The following is a 24,242-nucleotide window of genomic DNA, read 5'->3' as shown; positions in this document are numbered from 1 at the left end:
TCAGAGGACCAGAATTGAGCAGTGAAAAAGCTCTGCGAAGATCAAGCCTCAAAGCCTTCAAGAACTTCAACCCCAAAATTGGAGAACATTCGAAGCAGAATCATCCAGATCATCTGCCTAGATCCTAAAGTTTGCGGGAATCAAGCTCAAAGGTCCGAAAACATCAACAAATCATAAATCAATGAAGCTCTACAGATTCAAGCCTCCAAAGCCCCGAAGAACTTCCACCACAAATCTTCAAATACAAAGAACATTCGAAGCAGAATCATCCAGATCATCTGCCTAGATCCTAAAGTTTGCGGGAATCAAGCTCAAAGGTCCGAAAACATCAATAAATCATAAATCAGTGAAGCTCTACGGATTCAAGCCTCCAAAGCCCCGAAGAACTTCCACCTCAAATTTTCAAATACAAAGAACATTCGAAGCAAAATCATCCAAACTATCTGCCTAGATCTCAAAATTCATTGGTATCAAACTCAAAAGTCTCCAGAAACCTCAAACAACCACAAATCAGTGAAGCTCCATGGATTCAAGCCTCTAAAACCCCGAAGAACTTCCATAACAAACCCTCAAATACGAAGAACACACGAAGAACACGAAGAATGTGAAGAACAAGGGATTTCCAACAAGCTCATAGCCAAAGATTCATTATAATTCTGTTCCAAAGATCTTCGATCCATTCTTCTGCCAAATTGAAGTACATTCGGTGTTCGAATCAAAATCATATTACTACAAATCTAATCAACAAGTCTTTTAAGGAGATCGAATCAGAGGATAACTCTTTTGTAATCACAGAGAATTGTACCACACAATCATTAATACAAATTCGCATTTGTGAAACTATTTCACTTGTTCGACTTATTTCCAACCGAGAAATTTAGTCGCTTACAAATTCTGGCACGCCCAGTGGGACATCTCTGCCTTCCATCTCATTCTCCTTCAACGAAAGAAATCTTCATCATCTTGCTGCCTACTTCAATGGCCTCTAGCAAGAACATTCAAGCTTCAACAATAGCTGCTTCAACTAAACTTGGTATGGCTACTACCAACAACTGCATTGGTGCAATCAATTGTAGCCAACCTAAAGCAAACAATCAACTTCAATCTCAATCAACCAAGGAAGCCAAGGTCCAGACAATTACAAGACATGATAACAAATACCATCCGAGCACAATATGGAGGTTCTTCTGCAAGTTCTCTCACATATTCAAAACCCTACACAAAGCGCATCGACAACATGAGAATGCCAAATGGGTATCAACCCTCCAAGTTCTTACAGTTTGATGGCAAAGGAAATCCTAAGCAACACATTACTCACTTTGTAGAAACTTGTGAGAACGCAGGGACTCAAGGAAGCCTCCTTGTAAAGCAATTTGTCCGTTCACTCAAGGGAAATGCCTTTGATTGGTATACAGACTTAGAACCTGAGTCAAGTGACAGTTGGGAGCAACTCAAAAGAGAGTTTCTTGACCGATTCTATAGCACACGTCGCACGGTGAGCATGATGGAGCTTACTAATACCAAGCAATGGGAAAATGAGCCAGTGGTCGATTATATCAATCGGTGGCGTTCTTTGAGTCTAGATTGCAAGGATAGACTTTCTGAAATATCTGCTGTAGAGATGTGCATCCAAGGCATGCATTGGGGACTTCTTTACATCTTTCAAGGGATAAAGCCCCGAACATTTGAAGAGTTAGCAACTCATGCCCATGACATGGAGTTGAGCATTGCTAGCCGCGGAAGTACAAACCCTCCCATACTTGAGGAAAGCATAAAGGAAGTAAGGAGGAATGATAGGAATGCAAAAGTCAGCCTCAAAGACACAATGGTTGTTAACACTGCCGTAGTTAAGGCTCTAAGAAGAGGAGCAAATGCAAATGAAAAACAGCTTGAAGGGTGGCAAAAGAATGAAGTGCGTCGCCTGACCTTTAAGGAACGTGAGCAAAAAGTATATCCGTTCCCCAATGAAGATGTGCCAAACATCTTAGAACAACTATTGCAATTGAAGCTAATTGAATTGCCAGAATGCAGGCGACCAGAAGACATGGGGAAAGTTGATGACCCTAACTACTGCAAATATCATCGCATCATTGGCCACCCAATACAAAAATGCTTCGTCTTCAAAGAACAAATTATGAAGCTTGCCAAAGAAAACAAGATTAATCTAAACTTTTATGAAGCTGTTGAGTCAAACCATGTGACTGTTGCTTGTGATGTGCTTCCAACTCTCAGGCAGGGGGCAAACACCATTGGAGCTCACAAGTTGATCAACAATGATGATGGCATAAGGATCGGCCCCATCAATGGGAAGTTCCTTAAACACTTTTACACTTGAAAATCAAGAATTGCTCCTCGGTAAGAGCTTAAACTACCCACTATAACGCTGTAAGGATACATGATGTCTTCCCATTACCTTTGAAAGCGTACAAATAAAGAAAAATTAATCCCCCTTTATGGCACCATTTGTGAGTGTGGCATAGTGATTGGACACCTGTGTCGCCCTTGAGGCCAAGGTCTCGGGTTCGATTAGTGGTGATATCCACTATTGCACAATTGGTACCCATGAAATGCTGTGGGGCGTGGGGCGAGGATTACACACGTGAGCCCTCCTTTTTTTGCCAAAGAAAACAAGATTGATCTAGACTTCAATGAAGTTGTCGGGTCAAACCATGTGACCGTTGCTTATGATGTACTTCCAACTCTCAAGCAGGGGGCAAACACTAACCAAGCTCACAAGTTGATCAGCAATAATGATGCAAGGATCGGCCCCATCAATGGGAAGTTCCTCAAACGCTTTTATGCTTGAAAATCAAGAATTGCTCCTCGGTAAGAGCTTAAACTACCCATTGTAGCGCTGCAAGAGTACATGATGTCTTTCCATTACCCTTGAAAGCGTACCAAAAAAATCATCAAAAAAAAAATCTTTTGAACTACGTGATGACTTGATCCCTTAAACAAGGTACGTAGGCAACTTAGTATTATTTACTAAGTCCAGTCACATGCAAAAAAAAAAAAAAAAAAAAAAAAGGTGGAGGCAGTGGTGGAGAAATTAGATGAACGAGTGATGCTAAGAGAACTGATTTTATTAGCTGGAAAGAAAGACATGAAATTTCCACAACAAAGAAAGCAAAAGGGAGATGCTACAATGATTATTGACTACAAGTACAGGTCAGTATTTCCAATTGTAATTCTCTAACTCATCACGTGCTGTCTCCAGCCCTTGGTTCAACAACTGCAAAGATTCAATGTCTGCATTACTTAAGGAATGAGCAGTCTCTATGAAAGAAATCTCATCTTGAATGTTCGAGATGATAGAGCTTTGATTTGACAGCTTTTCATCATTATTGGGAATCGAAGCTTCAAGATCTTTCTTGTGATTGGATAGATGTTCCAGTTCTTCTTGCAGCTCCACTATCCTAGCTTCAACACTCGCCAATCCATCCCTAAGTGTTTCGCCACATGCTAACAGTTCATTCTTTACAGTTGACTGCTCAGCAAGGCGAAAGTTACAATCTGTCAATTGCTTGTCACGTTGTTCAGACATCACACTTGTAGAAAAGCAAGATTGAAGTGATACAAAACTTCTGGCCTTCTCAAAATAATCAGCAACTAAGCCTTGCAATGGTGATGGATCAATAGCTTTATTAGCTGCTATGCCATCAAAAATCTTTTGAGCTTCTCCAATGAGTGAAGGGGCCTTCTCAAAAGGGATCCTAGCAATCCTTTGCTGAAGACTTTTCCAAAGGTTCGATGCAAGGTCGATGCAATTTTTCAGAATCACATCTTCAGCACGATAAACAGAATCTTCAGGGATATCAAAACTCACGGTCCTCTCCATAAATTTAGTGCTAGGCATCTGAGTTACATTCCCCACTGATATGGTAATAAATCGTGGGCCAGAAATTGAAGTTTCACTATCAATAGAGGTCACCTTATCACTATTGATTGTGTTTAAGGCTTGTCGCCCGGGCTGCAATCAAGAATACGTTATAGAAAAAAAATGTATGTATAAAAAGACTAAAAAAAAAGAAAAGAGTAGAATAATATAAAATACTTGATTTACAGCAACTTCAACATGTTCAAAGGCATAGGAGGTCCCTTCAACGAAATCGGGTTCACTAGGGGTTATCAATTTAAGCTTTTTCTTAGCCCGCCTCCGATGACACTCCTTGTCACTGCTTTCACTCACTTTTTCAAGATATGAGTCCATCTTTTCACTAGATGCCATGCACACTCTTGGAGGCCCTTCAACAAGAAAAGGAGGCATCTTCGGTCTTACTGTGGCATCTTGTGGCTCTACAAATTGAGCCTTGTCAGTCACAGATTTCTAAACAACACGTGTAACGTGATCGTCAGACAATTGAATACCCCTCCATTGACATTCTTATCGTGGTTTGTTTGACCCATCTTCATGCTTGGTAAAGGAGGACATTTGCTTGAAATCAAAGATGCTATACCATCTTCAAGGTATGTCCCATGCGTGCTATTCCACCAACGCTCATAACTTTGAGTAGTGTGGTGCTTTAAGTTTAATGGAGGAGCTGGGAAGAATGCTTGCGACATGGTCTTAGACTTGGTGCATGATCTCCAAAGTTCTAAGACTTCATCCAAAGAAGCATGACGAATGTCTTTCTTTATACCGCCTACAATGCTTTGACAAAGTCCAAATTGACGACTGAATCGGCAAGGGTTGTAGGGTTCTATGATGAAATGACCATCTTGCCGCATAGACAAGTAAGATGACCGAATACTGATAAAGTGTGCCAGTGAAGTACGAGAAAGATTTCCACTGTCTTCAAAAGTTTCATTCGCATTCTTAACAAGCAAATTGGCACCCCACAGCATGCGGTTTCCTTGAATCAACCTTCGGGCTTCATATTCGTCATAAAATCTGACCCCCCCTGCACCAGAAAATCTAACCATCTTTGGCCCGATGACTTCCAATTTGACTCCATGATGGGTATCAAAGTAGTAGCCTAACCACCCATAAATGTAATGCATGGGAAGGCACACCTTTGAACTACCGACAACAGGAGAACAAGCAAGCCTATTTAAACCTCGATAAAGGCTAGTAAGAATAGGTATGGCAAGACTGAAAGGCCTACCAATAGCTAAGGCTTGCAACCTTGAATGTTCCTGGACGGATAGTATTGAGATCTTCACTTGGTAGCACAAATATGCACAGCCAACAAGATAACAGGGCAGCCAAGTAAGTTTCTTCACATAGTCCTTTTTGAACTTCAAGGTCTGTAAAGGCACCTTTCTCTTTTGAAGACCATGCACGGGCCTTACCAAATGAACCTTTAGGATTGTAAGTCTGCTTAGGACGACATGATCTCTTTGGCCTTCGAGGAGGTGGTTTCATGTATCTTAGATCCCCTCTAAACCAAAATTTGATCCAGTCATTTACCGAAACATATGGCTTACCTTTTTTCTCATTATGAAGTTGATAAAAAAGCGGCAAACAGATATTCACAACTCTTTGGAAGGAATCTGCCTTTCTCATCACATCCTGCCATTTCCTTGTAACAAGGGACAACTTCATCATAAAAGCTACCAGTGATGGCAAGCCCACCTAGACGATGTAGGTCCCAAAGAGAGATGGACATCTCACCCAACGGGGTATGAAGGGTATTGGTGTCCGAGCACCATGCTTCACAAAATGCACGTATGATGTCATTATTTCTATCATATGTATATAAAGATGCAAGGACCGCTTCAAAAATCTGGGCCTTGATAAGAGTCTTCTTGCTATGACAGAGTACATCTTCAAGCCATTCCCAATAGTAGGGTGTATATCCAAACTCGCCTGGTTCTGAAAATTGTGCCCCAACGTGTTTCACCAGAAATGATGCGGCGGCCAAGAGTCCTTAAAGGACCTGACTCAGTGGTACTCTTGTGGAGGGAAGTACGTAAGGACCATGCTCTAGAAGGAGAATCAGGATTTTGGGAAGTGTCATACGTCCACTCAACAATGTCATCAAGATCATTCTGCTTTGGTTATGCTGGTGAGAATCGACTAATAACGGGTTTCTCAACGAGCAATGATAATCCTTTCTCAGTTACATCATCTTGATTTTTTGAAATAACAAGATACTTCTTGTCAGACGAGGAAATATCTCTGAAGTACACCATGTCAAGAAGCAAGTTGCTAAAAAAAAAAAAAGGTAAAGTGGAGTCAGTCCAAGTAAAGCATGTCAAAAAAAAAAAAAAAAAAAAAAGGGGCATGGCTTCTCAGCACTCACAAGATTATGTTAGTTACTGAAGGCTACGCTTATGCAAACCATTGTTATTAATACCGTTCCGTTCCAGCCGGAACGACGGAATTTTTCGTGCCGGTATGCAAACCGGTACCGGAAACCCCCCCGTTCCACCTTGGGCCAGATTTCGGAGTGTTTCGGCCCGTTTCGGCCGTTCCGGCCAATTTCGGTTGGTACGAAAATTTCGGCCGGTACGGGATTCTGAGTTAAAAAAAAAAAAAAAAAACAGTAACGTCCAAACGACGCCGTTTTGGACTTGACTAAAAACCTAACTCAGACCCTTTTGTCTTTCATTCTTTCACTCTCACTTTCACTCTCAAAACCTCACTGCCGTCGTTCTCATCCCACTGCCGTCGTGCTCACTGCCGTTGCTCTACTCTCTCAATCACTCGACTCTCTCATACTCAGCTGTCTCTGACTCTCTCACAGTCTCACTCTCTCGGATTGAACAGTCAAGGTATTCTTTCTCTACTTTCACTCTCTCGGATTCAAGCTTCAGTTCAGCTTCAGCCAAATCATTTTTTTTTTCTTATGATTTGCTTTGTGGTTAAGATTTAAGAAGTTACTAAAATATTAGATATGTGATTTGTTTGTTAAGATATGTGATTGAACAAATTGGGGATGAGAAATATTACTCTCACTCTCTCGGATTCAAGCTTCAGTTCAGCCAAATCATTATTTTTTTTTCTTATGATTTGTTTTGTGGTTAAGATTTAAGAACTTACTAAGATATTAGATATGTGATTTGTTTGTCAAGTTATGTGATTGAACAAATTGGGTAAACTGCATAAATTTTACTGTCACTCTCTCGGATTCAAGTTTTAGTCAAACCGTGTTTAGTTTTTTTCTTAACTTGATTTGTTTGTTCATTAACTATATATGGCTGTTCATGCATTTGATTGAATTTCATTTCATTTCATTGAACAATAAATTATGGCTCATCATAGTTCAGGGGATCCCGCATGGGCTCATACCCGTGCAGGTGCTTCCTCTGCTTCTGTGGCCTCTGCCCCTGCAAGATCAGATGAACCCGCTTGGGCTCATACTCGTGCAGTGCCTAATGCAAAAAATAACACTATATGTTTGCATTGTAATAAGTTGATTAAAGGGGGTGGTATTACTAGACTTAAGTATCATCTTGCTGGGATTAGGGGTCAAGTTGAACCATGTAAAAAGGTTTCATCTGATATTAGGTTTCAAATGAAACAAATGATTGAAGACTTGAAAAAATCTAAACAAACTAAAAAGAGGATTCAATTAGAAATTGGGAACCCATATGATATTGATGAGGAGGAGGATGAGGTTAGGGTTGTTGAAAAGAGTCCCCCTCAAACATTAGGTAAACGAAAATCTAGGGGAAAGGATGTTGACAATGATGTGAGTCAAATAAGAGGAAAGAAGAAAATTAAGAGTTATTTTGCTCCTAGAACAACCCCCGGTGCTCAACCCTCTATAAGAAGTGCTTTGGCTACAAAAGCAATGATTGATAATGCAAAAATGAATGTGGCAAGGTGGTGGTATCATTCTAATGTACCCTTTTATGCATCTCAGTCACCTTATTATCAACCTATGATTGATTCCATTGCTGCTATTGGGCCGGGATTTAAGGGGCCTTCTTTTTATGAGTTGAGGGGACCTCTTTTGAAAAATGTTGTCCATGAAGTTAATGATTTTTTGTTAGACATAAAAAATGATTGGAAAGTATATGGTTGTTCACTGATGTTTGATGGGTGGAAAAATCAAAAGCAACAACCAATAATGAATTTTTTGGTGTATTGTCCAAGGGGAGCCATGTTTTTAAAATCTATTGACACTTCAGGCCTTACAAATGCTGAAACTTTGTTTAATATATTTGATTTTGTTGTTCAAGAAATTGGTGTGGAATATATTGTGCAATTGATTACAGATAATGCTTCTGCCTATAAAAAAGCTGGAAAAAAATTACAGCAGAAGTATGGTACTTTGTTTTGGTCTCCTTGTGCAGCTCATTGCAAAGACTTGATGTTGGAGAATATTGCTAATCCTAGGTGGTTCCCTCTTATTGATGAAGCAATTAAGAAGGCAAAAAAGATAACAAAGTTTATTTACAACCATGGAGTTGTTTTAGACTTGATGAGGCAAGATTTTACAAATGGAAGAAAGTTATGTCGTCCTACAATTACAAGGTTTGCCACTAACTTCTTAAGTCTACAAAGCATGCTAAAGTTCAAAAAAGAGCTTAGACAAATGTTCACTTGTGATAAATGGCTTTCATGCCCCCATGCTAAGACTGCCGTTGGGAAGGAGATAAGTAAAATTGTTTTGGAAGATTATGCGTTTTGGTCTCAATGCAAGCACATAGTAAAAGTTAGTGAGCCTTTAGTTAGAGTACTTCGTCTTGTTGATGGGGATGAGAAACCTGCTATGGGGTACTTGTATGAAGCAATGGACAAAGCAAAAGAGGAAATAAAAAGAAGGTTGAAGAACAAAGTTTCTTTGTATGGACATTATGTTAGAGTTATTGATACTAGATGGGACAAACAACTTCATAGTCCTCTGCATGCAGCAGGTTGCTTTCTTAACCCTGCAATATACTTTAGGCCTTCATTTAAAAGGCAAAATGAAGTTCAAAGAGGGTTGCTAAGCACTCTAATGAGGTTGGTTCCCGATCCTGACATTCAAGACAAAATAAGTTCACAACTTGATGAGTACAAAAAATCAATTGGTGACTTTGGTACATCACTAGCAATCCGCCAACGAGAGAGACTAAATCCAGGTAAACATTAATAATTTAATGGTATTTCCTTTCAATATGTCTATTTATCCTTTATAGTTGTTATTGTACGATTACATGAGCAATGCTTATTTTACATTTTTATTTGTTATTGTAGTTTCATGGTGGGAGCAATTTGGACTTGGAGCTCCAGACTTACAATCATTTGCCATTCGTGTGCTAAGTCAATGTTGTAGTGCAACTGGTTGTGAGAGAAATTGGAGCACATTTGAATATGTTCACTCAAAGAAGAGAAATAGATTGGAACACAAATGAGTAAATGATTTGATCTTTGTCCATTATAATTTGAGGCTTCGAGAAAGGTAAATTTATAATCGTTACTCATATGTAAATGAAATGTACTTTCATATAATTATAATTTATAAAATGTTACTAATGTTTAATATTTTCATTGGTAGGAACATTCAAAGGAATAAGTTTGCAATGGATCCTATAAGCTTGGATAACATTGACTTGATGGGAGATTGGGTGGCTGAAGAATCTACACTTCTTAATCCAGATGACATAAATTGGGATTGCCTTAATGAACCAGCAACCCTAGTGAATGTGGAAGAGGATGCTGAACTTGAAACTATTGATGTTGATGACGATGATGATGATGACAACAACAATGAACATGTCTTGACAAATCTTCCAATGGGTGCTAGTAGTTCTTGTGAGAGTTCTTTTGATGATGAATTTGATCCTTTTTTTATGGATGATGATGAGGAGGAGTAGGAATATTATGTTAAATTAATCTTAAATGTTTTTATTGTGTGATGTTATATTGATGTTTAAGACTTAAGACTTAAGACTAAGTGTATGTTGAATTGATGTTTATGTTGAACTGATGTTATGTTGAATTGATGTTTAAGACTTAAGGCTAAGTGTATGTTGAATTGATGTTATGTTGAATTAATGTTATGTTGATGTTTAAGACTTAAGAGTTAAGACTAAATGATTTGTATTATTTGATATTTAGTTATTTATTTATTAGAATTGACAATTTTATGTTCTACAAGAATATATATAAATTATTTTTTAGGAACCCCGAAACACCCTGAAACGGTATGCCGAAATCGGCCGGTACCGAAATATTCCGTTCCACTGGACAAACCAAAATGGGCTCCAAAACGGTATTAATAACTTTGGTGCAAACTCAATGCATGGCTTCTGTGCACTCACAAGATTATGTTAGTTACTGAAGGCTATGCTTGTGCAAACCCAATGGATGGCTCAGGTGGCCTTATATAGGTAAATTTCTGAAACTAGCAGACAAAAGGAAAAACACATGTAAAAAGTTAAAAGTATCATATTTTCAAAGGGTAACGTACCCATTTGAAAAATCAAAAATGTAAAAGCTCATAAATGTATCATGCTGTCAGAAAGAAAAAAGTTACACTAGACCTCAGAAACAACCTATTGGCCTACAAAGAGGAAAAGCTATGGCACTAGACTGTGAATGAGGTTCTAGGCCGGCAAAGAGAAGTTTCTGGTTTTACTGTGTCATCAACTCCTTGAGAAACAGCAGAGACACTTAGTGGTTACCTTGATGCCACTCCTGCCTGGATTGTCAAATGTTGTCAGGATGGATGCCACTCCTACCTGGATTGTCAAATGTTGTCAGGATGGCCACCGCCAAAGAAGACCAAGGTAGCAACACGTCCAACAATGGCTGCGGTCTCCCATTCCAGATTTCTACAATTTCTGACAAGATTTCACAAAAAAATCAACCCACAGAAATCTTCTAAGGACTTTGATGAACAAAACCCAGCAAAATCATCCTCAAAAAGCCCGGCCAGAACACACAGTGACCGACGGAATAGTTTTTCAAAATCTGCGAAAAACCGGCCTTCATTTCACAAAACTAATACCACAAGGCTGTTAAATGGACTTCGATCTACAAAACCCAGAAATTTCAAGTCCAAAAACCCAGGCACGCGCCTCCACGCGCTGCCACAGGCTAGCGACGATCCGCGGCTTAATCCTTCAAATCTGTGCAAATCTGCCCATGATTTTGGAAAACTGACTATACCATCGTGTTCTACGGCCTCCGATCTGCAAAACCTAAAAATTTCAGGCCCAAAAGTCATGCCACACGTTGCCACGCACCTCCAACAAGATCGGCGTTCGCTGTCGCCAGTTCCACGCGCCGATAAGGAAGCCAGAGCTCGCACGTGTGGCGTACCACACGTGCCAACGCGTCCAGAGCAGTGACGTCATCCATGACGTCACCACCCACTACGGTCTGACCCTTTGACCCGGATCGACCCGGTTTGACCCGGATCCAAACCGCCTGAAATTATTAAAAAAAAAAAAAAAGGTTCTTTGATTAAGCGGACCTTTGACCATGACAAAAAAGTCAAAAATTTCAAAATGGACCTGTCCCACTCAATTTTTCGAGTGCATTCCGATTTTGGAACCCATTCCATCATTTGAGACTCGGAAATTACACAATTGGCTCAAATTCCAAGATAGTTGACTTTTATGTTGAAATCAACCTAAAGTCAAAATTTTCAAGCCACACTTGCCTTACTCAATTTTTCGTGTACATTCCGAATTTGGGGTCTATTTCTTCATTTGAGAATCCAAAATTGCTCAAATAGTGTGATTCTATAACTGTTGGCTTTAAAGTGAACTTTGACTAAGAATCAAGACGTTCGAGCAAAGCTTGTCCTATTCGGACTTTCACAAAGATTCTGATTTTGAAATCCACTTATTTGTTTTGGACTTGGTGATCGCCAATCAAACCCACATCTTTGAAGTACTGACGGTGTCCAAAACTTAAGCTCCTGAGATCAAAATTTGAGATTCATCCATTTAATTGGGATCTCCTCAGGGTTATTCTCTAGACTTCATCAAGACTTCCCTTGCAAAGTACAAATGAACTCTCACAAGTGTGTCCTGAAATTACACTGGTTCATTAGTTCAACCTGCTATTCCCGTTCGGCATCTACCAGTCTTCAATCTACCATTCCCACCTATCGTTCCCATCTACCGTTCTCACCAAAAATTCTCAACTACCTATCTACCATTCTTCATCTCTCTACTATAAATAGGAGGGCTGGGTTCACCAAGAACTCATCATCAAAAAAAAAAAAAAAACACAAAAACACTGAATCATGAAATGAAGATTTGCTTCTTTCAAATTTTCGAGTCCTCCTTTTCACAGTCATTTCTCACTATGACCTCATCATTCTTAACACCTAGCAACCAATTTTGCTTCATAATCGGTTTGAGATCAACCCTCCCATGGTTCGGTCGAAACCCTATTAACAACATCATTACAGTTTTGAGATCCAAGCAAATTTTGTTTCCCTCCTTAATGACCGCATTTGCCCATAAAATTACTCATAACAAGGTCAGCATTTCGGTTCCATGTTTCCTCGGACTTGGTTGGCCAAGAAATCCAAGTCTGGCGAACACACCTATTCCTAACCTCAGGGCTCCTGTAGTCTCTTTCCAATTGCTTGGTCTTCCAGCAGAAGCAGTAGTTCGGAACAAACAGCAACTTGGCTGGTTTCTAAGACCAGAATCACAAGTTAGCTCTATCTTTCATTTTTCTGTGCTTTTACAACAAGTGGCAGTAGGTGAAGATGGTAAAAAGTGTTGGGGTATCCTACAAATTGTCTTCCATCCGACACTTAAAACAACCTCCAAGGTGCCAGCTCATCAAAATTCAACCTTTGGTGCCGGTAAATGGTCACCAAACCCTTATTCCATGTCCCCACTATTACGGGACCCAAAGGTCATCGTTGCTGGTATCTCAAAACTCATTTTCTGGAATTACTCCAACTTAAAATCAGCTTGAAGAATTTCAGAAAGTACTCTTCTGAAATTACTTCAACTTAACGTCCGTCGGCATGGTCCCACTACACAGGCACATTCTATGACTCGCTGTCGGACCTCATTCAGCATACAGTCAGTCCCATATTTAAAGGTGTACTTCCCAGAAACATCTACACCAGAAGGGTCCCAGCATACATGGCCAACACCATGGTGACGTATGTTTCACCCATTCACTTTGCTTCATCCCTGTCTTCTTCAACACCAACACCATACCCAGGATCCATAAGCTTCTGAAATTATCTCGACTTAACTTGAGTGATACAATTACGCATGCGCATTCAACCACTTTCCCACATGTCCTCGTCGTAATCCAAAGCATGATCTTCCGAAATAACTTCTCCAGAAGTTCTTAAGAACATGAGGCTAGCTCCATGACTCTGCATGCTGTATCCAGCCACCATTCTCTCATCTTCCCCATCTTCAACATCTTGTGATCGCCGCCAACGATCCAAAATACTCTTTTGAAATTACTTTAACTTCTGCTGAGAATGCTCCATCACGCAAGTACGTTCAAATACTTGCAGACCCCTTTTCAGTCTCATCAAAACCTTTCATATGGGTGGGTCTACTCTTCGGAAATTATCTCATCCTTCTGAAAGCTCCACCACCTTCAACAGCTCCACCACCTTTAACTACTTCACTTAAAGAGTCAAGTACCAAAAATCCATTTTTCGAAACTCATTCCCACACCACACTCCGAGACTGTGTGCGTGAACGAGTCTCGAGGGGGCATTTGTAGAGAGGGAAATTCCCGACCTATCACAAGCTGATACGTCACATTACCAAGTCCACAAAATATAGCCAATTACAGAGCACCATGTATTGCTGCTAGGTTTTGCTATCACTATTCAGAAGCCAACAGAAATTTGCCAAGTGTCATGTAAGAACCAATCACGCATCAGCGCACGTGTAAGCGATGACTCAAGCAGCCTCGCACGTGTAAGCGATGACTCAAGCAGTCCAGCACGTGTAAGCAATGACACAAGCGGACCAATCAGGCTGTGACATGTGTCACCAATCAAGTTCCGCCACGTGTCGCTCACCCACCCCAAAACTCCTATAAATAGAAGCCTTCCTGAGACATTTAGGAGGACCAGGATTCAAAGGACCAGAATTGAGAAGTGAAAAAGCTCTGCGAAGATCAAGCCTCAAAGCCTTCAAGAACTTCAACCCGAAAATCAGAGAACATTCGAAGCAGAATCATCCAAATCATCTGCCTAGATCCTAAAGTTTGCGGGAATCAAGCTCAAAGGTCCGAAAACATCAACAAATCATAAATCAGTGAAGCTCTATGGATTCAAGCCTCCAAAGCCCCGAAGAACTTCCACCACAAATCTTCAAATACAAAGAACATTCGAAGCAGAATCATCCAGATCATCTGCCTAGATCCTAAAGTTTGCGGGAATCAAGCTCAAAGGTCCGAAAACATCAACAAATCATAAATCAGTGAAGCTCTACGGATTCAAGCCTCCAAAGCCCTGAAGAACTTCCACCACAAATCTTCAAATACAAAGAACATTCGAAGCAAAATCATTCAAACTATCTACCTAGATCTCAAAATTCACTGGAATCAAGCTCAAAAGCCTCCAGAAACCTCAAACAACCACAAATCAGTGAAGCTCCATGGATTCAAACCTCTAAAACCCCGAAGAACTTCCATAACAAACCCTCAAATATGAAGAACACACGAAGAACACGAAGAACGTGAAGAACAAGGGATTTCCAACAAGCTCATAGCCAGAGATTCATTGTAATTCTGTTCCCAAGATCTTCGATCCATTCTTCAGCCAAATTGAAGTACATTGGGTGATCGAATCAAAATCACATTACTACAAATCTAATCAACAAGTCTTTTAAGGAGATCGAATCAGAGGATAACTCTTTTGTAATCACAGAGAATTGTACCACACAATCATTAATACAAATTCGCATTTGTGAAACTATTTCACTTGTTCAACTTATTTCCAACCAAGAAATTTAGTCGCTTACAGTAATAATAGGTAACCCAAATTAGGGGGCTTGTCGTTTTCTCACATTTCCCTCAATCATAATTCAAGTACTACTAGGCATCTCAAGAGGGTCTCCCACCTTTTTAAAAAAAAATTAGGATGAAAATTTAAACAAAATGGCCAAACAAATGAACTAGAGGGGAAGATTCCAGTTCACACTCCTTAAAATATTTGAAATTTTGGTCACTACTCACTATCAAACTCTTTTTTTTTTTTTTTTTTTTTTTTGGAGATTAAAAAGGAATCTCAACCATTCTAGATTAGAATTTAGAATCACGACCAAACAACAAAAACAAAACTGGAATTATCAAAGATGGGATATAGTTAATATTCCACTTCAATCCCAACCACTCTTAACAACTAGAACTTTTAGAGGTATAGCGAATTTAGGACTAAAAACCAAAACCAAAAGGATAGCCAAATGTCAAACATTGTACCTAGTTTCTTGCGTGTTTCTGAAGAGTACCAAATTCCACGGGGCAAGAAAATACCAGTTCCACTCCCACATGATGGTCCTTTTCTTGAATCGGACCCACCCATGCAAAACGCCTCGTACCCGACCCGACTTGCTGGTGGTGACTTTGAGCTTGACTACTCCATGGGTTTGTCTGAGCCTGCCTGACCTCTTCCTCCATTACCAAGCCCATTACAAAATCTAGCTTTCTTCTAAAACTGTTGGGGCTGTTCTTTTTGCTCTGAAGCTTTAGCTTGTTGTTATAGTCGTTGTTGAACATCTACGCCGATGAAGGCATGAACAAATCTTGACTGCTGTCGCCGCACCAGTCAGTTTAAAAAAAAATTAAAAAAAAATGATTTGGCTGGTCCTATAGCCATATTTTCCAAACGCAGCAATAGGTCCTAACCAAAAAACGCGACTATAAACACCTATAAATGCGGCTATAGGCATATCCTATAGTATTGTCAATACTTTAAGCCACGTTTACTAAAAATGCAACTATAACCCACGTGTTTTGTAGTGTATTTACTATATAATCTATAAGCATATATTTTATGCACAATTTTAAACTACAAAAACTTGCAATTTAAACAATTTATTGATGACATAGCTATTAATCTTTAATTTTCTATAAATTTTGTAAGCATGGAGGATATAAGAAGAAGATGTAATCCAATGGTGGATTTGTCAAAATTCACCTCCAATAAAAATAGATCAAGTAAGGTTGTAGTCTAAAGTTACAACTAATTTTGTAACTAAATTTTGTTCTTTTTGTATTAGATAACTTGCTTTTATTGGTTTAGAGTGCCACTTCACATGTATTTCAAAAAGAAAATGCTTAGTAACTAGACAGCAACTCCTGCAATGAAGAGGATATTTCATGATTTGTTTTCTCTTTTTTTTTTTTTATTTAAATATGAAATTTGATAATAGAGATTTTTTATAATTGTATTTGTATATGAAACTATTTATTCTACCATTTAAAGAAAATACGATATGGCAAGATTTTAATGGATGGTTTAAATATATATATAGAATAGAATTTAAACTCAATTAGAAAAGGAAAACGCTAAAAATACTAAAAATTTTACTACATAAAACTTACAAATTGATAGGGTAATGAATATAATTAGTGGGTTTCAACATTCTTATAACTAAATATTTGAATTGTTTATTTATAATTGACGACATAATTTGTAAGCTTAATGTAGTAAAATTCGTAGTACCTCAAAAAATATATATTAGAATAATAACATTTAAAATCATGAGTCCTCAAAAAGCTTACATGACAAAATATTATAAGATTAACCAAAAGTCAAACTTTATATATATATATATATATATATATTCATCAAGCGAATCCTCATTAGTATTAGGTGTCACAATCATGTCACAAACTAAGAATAATGCTAGAGATACAAATTATTTTATAAAAAAAACTTTACAAACTACTAATGTGGTAAATGATTATTAGTAAATGAAAAAGTGATATTAATGATAGGCCTAGATGAAAACCAATAAGAGATTGGCCGTATCAACTTTTTGTAAAAATGTTGTAAAATAACTTGTGGCTGTAACATTACTCCACAAACTAATGATACTTTCTTACATCATTTTTTTTTTCTTAAATATTTGATCATTACAATAACGAAAGATGGAAGTTTGGACCCTAAATATATTTTTATTGAAAATATCAAAAGGTGCAATTGAACTACAAGGTTCTTGCTCAAAAGTCAAAAATTGAGCATCACTTTCAACTATTCTAGGTATTCAACAAATCATTTTGACTATGGTAAGTATTATAGACAGACTTAAGATTCATTTGTTACTATTGTTTAGATAACAAATTTTAGCATTTAAACAATATTACACATATTTTTACATATTTTTTCACCCACATATATTTCTAAAAAATACAAGCAACATTACTAAAAATTATAAAGTTGTGATTTACAATTATGTTTTATGTTGGTTTTATTCCATGACAAAAAGTGTTGTAATTATTTTAATTTTATTCCTTGTATTTTGTGGGATTTTATTGTATTAAGTTTAGTATTAAGTTGGTGAAGACTCAAGCTTAATTGAAAATCAGTGCATTTCGCTGCTAGCTCATGAGAAGAGTTCTCGCGAAAAAGGCATGTGAGAAGCACATGACTGGAAGCTAAACAGTTGTGCCAAGCTGTCAATTTCGCGAGTATTTCGTGGATAAGGGCTTTCTGCGAGATACCTGCGAGACTCTCTGCCTGGAGGATTTTTAAGAGTGACTTTCTTACCATTCACCCATACTATATATACCCTCGTTACCCACAAATGTAAAAGAGGTCATTCAAAGAGAAAAACTCTAGATAGGTTTTCTACAATACACACACCCATCTTTTAGAGAGAGAGCTACTCATCCTTAGTGAGAAATCATTGTAGCCTCTTCTCCTTCCCTTTCCCATTGCCATACCTTAAAAGGAGATTTGTACCCAAACACAACCCACACCTCTTTAGAGCGTAGAGTGTTTTGGAGCTTGGGAAGCTTTGGGGAATTGCCAAAAGAAGCTAGTGAGGCTTAGCGGATGCAATCGAGCGTATTGTGGGATCCAGAAAGCTAGACAAGACACGGTTCCGAGAAGCCTTGTTAGAGTAGGAGCTTGAAGGGTTTAGATATATTGGGTAAATTAGGCTTGGAGGGTCTCTTGCTAATCCATGTATCTTAAATGGACCCATAATTTTCAGGAAGAGAAAAGAGATAAGTCGTGAAGAACCTTGGGAGAGACGCACATAGGCCTCACTTTCCAAAACTTGCTTGTCAACAGCCGCACTTATTGAATTTGGAATTCTTTGATGCCAACGTTTTCTCTAATCAAAAGGAGGTATGATTACACCTCACCATCCTCGATCCTTCCTATGTAATTTACTTCCATCACCTTTTGAAAAACAACATAAAGCTCACCGAGTGTTTGTTTGATTTAGCTTTTCTTTTCTTTTCTTTTTTCTTTGTTCTTTTTTGGGTTAATTTATTTAGCTTTTCTTTTTTGTAAATGTAATTTTTTTTTAAAAAAAAAATTATGTAGTACAGGTTACTTATATTTTAATCCGAAGTGGGAAAAATGCTTTAACACCCCCCTTAAATTTTAAGGTGGTTGCCTTGACACCTTCTGAACTTTAATATTAATCAACTTACAAGTGCATTATTATTGAGCCAAACTGTGCATTATTATTGAGCCAAACTGTAGACCAAATTCCTAACTTGCACAAAAGTATGTGACTGACATGCCACACCGTTAGAATTTATAATGCAACAGTTATGCAACTTTAAATAAGATTGTATCACATAATATTTTATTATTGGGTACATATTTTGATAAATCTATTGCTAAATTACTTTTTTTTTATACCTTTAATGTTTCCATAATTTTAAGTTGATCAAACTTCAATAAATATATCAACTATTTAGGGACAAAGCTAGAATTTCGAGTTAGGGGGATTGAAGTATAAACAAATATATATATATATATATATTGCGTAAGAGAAAATACTAAGAGCACAAGTCGATGACTGAAAAAAAAAAAAAAAAAAAACAATGAATAGTACATATTGAACAAACCAAAAGTACTATAACTTTTACACATTCACCCAATAATTTGTCACAACATTTTCACAAAATATTTATTTTCAATTGTGGTTGGTCATAGTTTCATATTTTATTATTTTATTTTGATTTATAAGAAATTGACATCTCAATAATGGTGAAATTTGTTGTGTCAGTATAATAATATATATACAAGTTCTTATAAATATTTAAAAGAAAAAAAAAGTACAAATGGAAGACCAAAAAAAAAAAAAATGTAGCTACTATACCTACAATGCCACTTGAACAAACCAAAGTGGTACTGTAGCAACTGTTCAAAACTTAGGGAGAAAAAATGGCTCACTACACCAAAATGGGCACTATAGAGGCAATACCTGTTTTTTTTTATATAGTTAGTAGAAAAAAAAGTACAAATTGATGACTAAAAAAAGAAAAGTACATATTGAACAAACTAAAAATACGGTAACTTTTACGCATTCACTTAACAAGTATCACAACATTTTCACAAAATGTTTATTTTCAGTCGTGGTTGGTCATAATTTCATATTTCATTATTTTATTTTAATTTATAAGAAATTGACATTTTAATAATTGTGAAAATATTATGAAATTTATTGTGTTGGTATAACAATATATATAAAAGGAAAAAAAAAAGTACAAACGAGAGATGAGAAAAAAAAAAATGTAGCTACTGTAGCTACAGTATCACCTGGTACTATAATACTGTTCAAAACTTAAAAAAAAAAAAAAAAAAACCCTAAAATGATACTGTAGAGGAATTGCCTCTTTTTATATATAGTTAATAGAAATAGATATATGAAATTATAGCTCTCTCTAAATTTTACCATCCACGTCACCCTAAAATTGTAGCAGCATTTACTTGACTAATCTAATGTGAAAGCGATGACAAGTCAAGAGTGAAGTCTTCCTACTGTGCATCGCGTGTCCTTGATACTTGGAATTCTCCCTCAACGTCGGCGAGAAATTACTGTGCATCACGTGGATCGTTGGCTTGAATGATACGTCTAGAAATAGAATTCAAAAACCAAAAGACTTGATTGACAAATGACTAGAAAGTGTAACAAGGGGTGAGTGGATGACAGTGATTGAAACTTGGCAACAGCAAGGGTCTAGAAAAACTAATATTACAACATTTTTTTTTTATCACAGTTATAATGTGACAAATTGTGACGTAGGAAGAAAAATAGTTGGTCAATGTAAATTCATACTATAATTGCCTTATATGTGTGAAACAATAGGATTACATAATTAGGGGATTAATATTATACATGCTTAAGAGAATAGTCAAGCATATATTTCTCTCTCTCTCTCTCTCTCTTGAATAGTGTTATCTATTTTGCATTTGTATGGTTATGCATATCCTAATGAGAATGCTCAAGACACAATGTTGAATTAATAAATTTACTGCCATTTGTTTTACCATTTACACCTTAATCAATAAGCTTCAACCAAGGGCGGAGCCAGGGGGTTAAGAAAAAAAAAATTAGGAAAATAATAATCACCAGCTCCGCACCCTTTGAGATTTTTGACAAAATACACATATAGCAATTTCAATTCTAAAAAGCCCAGCCCATTCTTTGGCCCATACACAATTTTGCACCAACCAAAAAAAAAAAAAAAAAGAAGCTCAAATGCCTTATAAATTAGGACTCCAAAATCCGAATAAATACACAAAAACAACACAAACTTCCGACCCTCAAAGATTCAAACTTCAGATGTCACTACCGTTTATATATATATATATATATATATATATATATATATATATAAAGAATTGCTCTTACGCCACCAGCTTCAACCGAGCAAGTGGCAACAACAGCCACCAACAAATTAGCCCCACTCAACATTTATTCCACCTCCACAACTCCGCCTCCACCACCTCGAGCAATCTTTGGTGTGGTATAAATTTCCCATTCTCTCTATCTATGTTCTGTTGTCTACAACTTTAAAGGCACGTTTAGTAATGTTGTTTTAATAACGTTCTTTAAGTGTTGTAAAAATATGTACTGTATTATTTAAACAACGAAAATTGTTGTTTAAACAACACTAATAAACAAGCCCTAAATGTATTGTTTTTAGCCTAAGAAAAAGACTAAGAGTATAGTAGTCTTTTGGAAATAACACATTGATAATACAATTAATTTTTGTAGGGTCTGTTTGGGATCTATTTATTTGTTGAAACTAAATTTTTTTTTGTTAAAAGTGCTGTAGATAAAGGTAAAAGTTAATTGAAATAGTACAGTAAAACTTATAAATAGTACCAAAAATAAACTGAATAGTAAAATAAGTTAGTAAAAATAATTTTTGTCAAAGGAATAGATTCTCTTAAGTTTGAAAAGTCAAGAGACCACCACCAATGACACTTGATTGCCCAACATAATAACACTTTAATGGTTTCCAGCTAAGCAAAAATCTTAAGTTTGGAAAGTCAAGAGACCACCACCAATGACACTTGATTGCCCAACATAATAATACTTTAATGGTTTCCAGCTAAGCAAAAATCTGATTCAAACCAAAAATTAAATAATAAAAAACCTAAAACAACCATAGGTATGATAGATTGTCTCGTACTGTAGCCTACTTCAGCACTTAAATTGAATTTATTATAATTTGATAAAAGTAAAATTTTTAACTATTTGTTTAATTGATAGTAGTGGCTTGGATAACTTAATTAAATTATTGTTTATAGCCTTGTTAAGATGAAGCTTCATGACAAGTGGGACAATGAGTTCTTGAGTGAGTGATTCCTAAAGAATTTAGTTCAAAATTAATGATAAATAATTTTAATGCCATGAACTAGTGTCTGACACATCTTTATTAAGTTATAGTTAATTTGTCAAATAAAAAATGTTTTCAATCATTATTTTTTGTTAATAATTAAAAATTTTATTGTGTTTACCTTTGTGGATAAAAAATGTTTTAAATCATTTTTTTAAATGTTAATACTTAAAAATTTTATTATGTTTACCTTATCTCTCCTAGAATAAATTCTTGGCTCCACCGCTGACTTCAACTGTCTTCATGAAGGGATTACAAACATTAAGTCTTGATTGAAAATTTCTTAATATTTTTGTATAATATGATGGTTTATACAGTTATAACAATAATACTTTTTTTTTTTTTTTGAAAACGGGAAAACATATAATTAATTGTGTTGAAGGCTCCACCTTGACAAACCCAACACAGATCTAACCACTTTTATTACCCCACTTGGTAACAAGCCTATGTCTCTAGGCTCAACACATATAATTAATTGTGGAAATTTCCATTTGTTGTCAATTCTTCGTATATATGCAATGTACGGAAATATGGTCCTAGATGGGCAACAATTATCCTTCACTCAAAAATAAATAATAAAAAGATAACAATTGTACTTTTTGGTGTGCTAGAGCTTAGAGCCTGCTTGGTAAATATACTTAAATACATGTTTTTAGTTTTTAAACAACACTATACATATTTTCACACACCTTTTCACTCACACGTATATAAAAAAAATACAAACAACATTATTCAAACTCCTCTACGAAAGTATCCTCCTCTAAGCTCACGTTTATAAATAGACTAACAATTTATTTCTTTCTCCAAAGAAACAAGTTAAGCTCATTACTCATTAGTCATTAGAGCTCTCTCACAAAATCCGCCTGCTATTGCTTCCTCTAAAACATGAAGGTAAACCTCGTCACACCTAAAACGCAAAACAAGCGAGTTCTAACAAACAGCAAAAGCTTTTGTTATAATGTGTGTTTGTATGTGTGTTAGAAATTTAGAACTAAATTCTGTGCGTTTTATCTTATGTAACAGCAAAAAATAGTGATCAAGGTGCAAATGAACTGTGACAAATGCACAAGAATGGCCATGAAGATTGCCTGCAGAGCAAGTGGTTAGCATCAACCACGAGAGAGAGAGAGAGAGAGAGAGAGATTGGATTTTAAGAAACTATACATGGAGAAGGTACTTACAATGTTCATTAATTTTACAGGTGTGAACTCGGTGGCAATAGAAGGGTCTGATAGAGATCAGTTGGTGGTGATTGGTGAAGGTGTTGACTCTGCTAACTTGACCTGCTCGTTAAGGAAGAAGCTTTGCTATGCCGCTTTATGGAGCGTGGAAGAAGTGAAGGCAAAACCAAAACCAGACAAGAAACCAAAACCGGAAGTTCCGAAGCCAAGCAAATCCGAAAGCACATCTTCAACATGTTCTTGTGGCTGTCCTCAGTTACCCATCTGCCCTCAATACGCACCATATCCCATGTTATATGAAGTGAGAGTCTATGATCATACTTCGAGTCCAAGTTACTGCCCCATCATGTAATATCCAACGTTTTCTAAAATAAGTTTTGGACAAAACAATTAATTTTCACATGTACTATTAGGGCATGATATGATTAATGCATAATAAAAATAGTATCAATTAATAATGGTGAATTCAGACCAGTGATATTGTTTTAATTACAACATGCTAATTTGGCAGTTTTGAAAAATGTTGTGTTCCTAAAATTATTGTTAGGGTGGGATGTGTTTGATTATGGATGTTTCTCGCTAGGTTGATCTTTTGAGCAATTGCTAGAACAATAAAGAAGCAACTGGTATATTCTTGTTAAATATATTTATATATATATATATGACATGGATCAAGGGAGGTTTTATGGTGCTTTTTTTAATTTCTAAAGGAATATAATGTATCTGTGCATCAGTACATGGCATACTGGTCTTCACAAGCAAGATTGGCAATGGCCACAGGACTAACAATTGGGTAATGGATGCTTTGATATTAGTACTTTTGTATCCTTTTTTTTTTTAGTTTCCTTGTACTCTGTGATTGAAGTATCAAAAACAAAATGGTTGATAGACAAGTTTGATGCTCATGCTTCATCTGCTACAAAAAGACAAATACAAAAACTAAAGACTAAATTAATATGTGCAAATCCAAATTAGCATCAATATTAACAAATATAAACTAAAGACAAATAATAATTATTTCTTAATTCATTTAAATTTGATCATATATTAAAATGAAACTTGACATTCTTTTCAATTTTAAAATTATCTATGATTTATTTTGTATTAAATTGTGAAATAATTTTCTTATCATTTCAACTCGATCATCTATTGTGAAAATTAGTTTTGACAATATTCATGACTAAAACAGTACAATATTATAATTAATTTTTACATTATGTTTAATGCTCTTATAACTAAGAATTTAATTAGCGTCGCTAGTAACAAAAAAATAAATTAAATTAAATTAAATCCAAACACAAAAACAAAACTTGGAATACTTATCCTCATTCTCTCAACTTTATATTCTATAATACATC

General features: G+C 36.5%; 1 protein-coding gene and 2 long non-coding RNA genes across 3 annotated transcripts; 2 read left to right on the top strand and 1 right to left on the bottom strand.

The window, feature by feature from the left end:
* The first annotated feature begins 3 nt into the window (after window positions 1-3).
* LOC126694165 (uncharacterized) lies at window positions 4-14,804 on the top strand. The gene is made up of 2 exons (XR_007645618.1): window positions 4-317; window positions 14,114-14,804. It is a non-coding gene; the product is annotated as an uncharacterized LOC126694165 (long non-coding RNA).
* On the bottom strand, window positions 247-14,485 carry LOC126694166 (uncharacterized). Its single transcript, XR_007645619.1, has 3 exons — window positions 14,409-14,485; window positions 14,190-14,243; window positions 247-393 (listed from the first exon to the last, which is right to left on the bottom strand). It is a non-coding gene; the product is annotated as an uncharacterized LOC126694166 (long non-coding RNA).
* A 7,714-nt stretch (window positions 14,805-22,518) lies between the features above and the next one.
* Window positions 22,519-23,311, top strand: LOC126694163 (heavy metal-associated isoprenylated plant protein 47-like). The gene is made up of 3 exons (XM_050390244.1): window positions 22,519-22,594; window positions 22,727-22,805; window positions 22,905-23,311. The coding sequence occupies exons 1-3, from the start codon at window positions 22,589-22,591 to the stop codon at window positions 23,234-23,236; spliced, it is 417 nt and encodes a 138-aa protein (XP_050246201.1). The 5' UTR covers window positions 22,519-22,588; the 3' UTR covers window positions 23,237-23,311.
* The last annotated feature ends 931 nt before the right edge of the window (window positions 23,312-24,242 follow it).

Source organism: Quercus robur, chromosome 8 (genome assembly GCF_932294415.1).
Source record: "Quercus robur chromosome 8, dhQueRobu3.1, whole genome shotgun sequence".
Lineage (NCBI taxonomy): Eukaryota > Viridiplantae > Streptophyta > Magnoliopsida > Fagales > Fagaceae > Quercus > Quercus robur.
The sequence above is the reverse complement of the archived record's forward strand: the minus strand, read 5'-3'. Positions and strand labels throughout refer to the sequence as shown.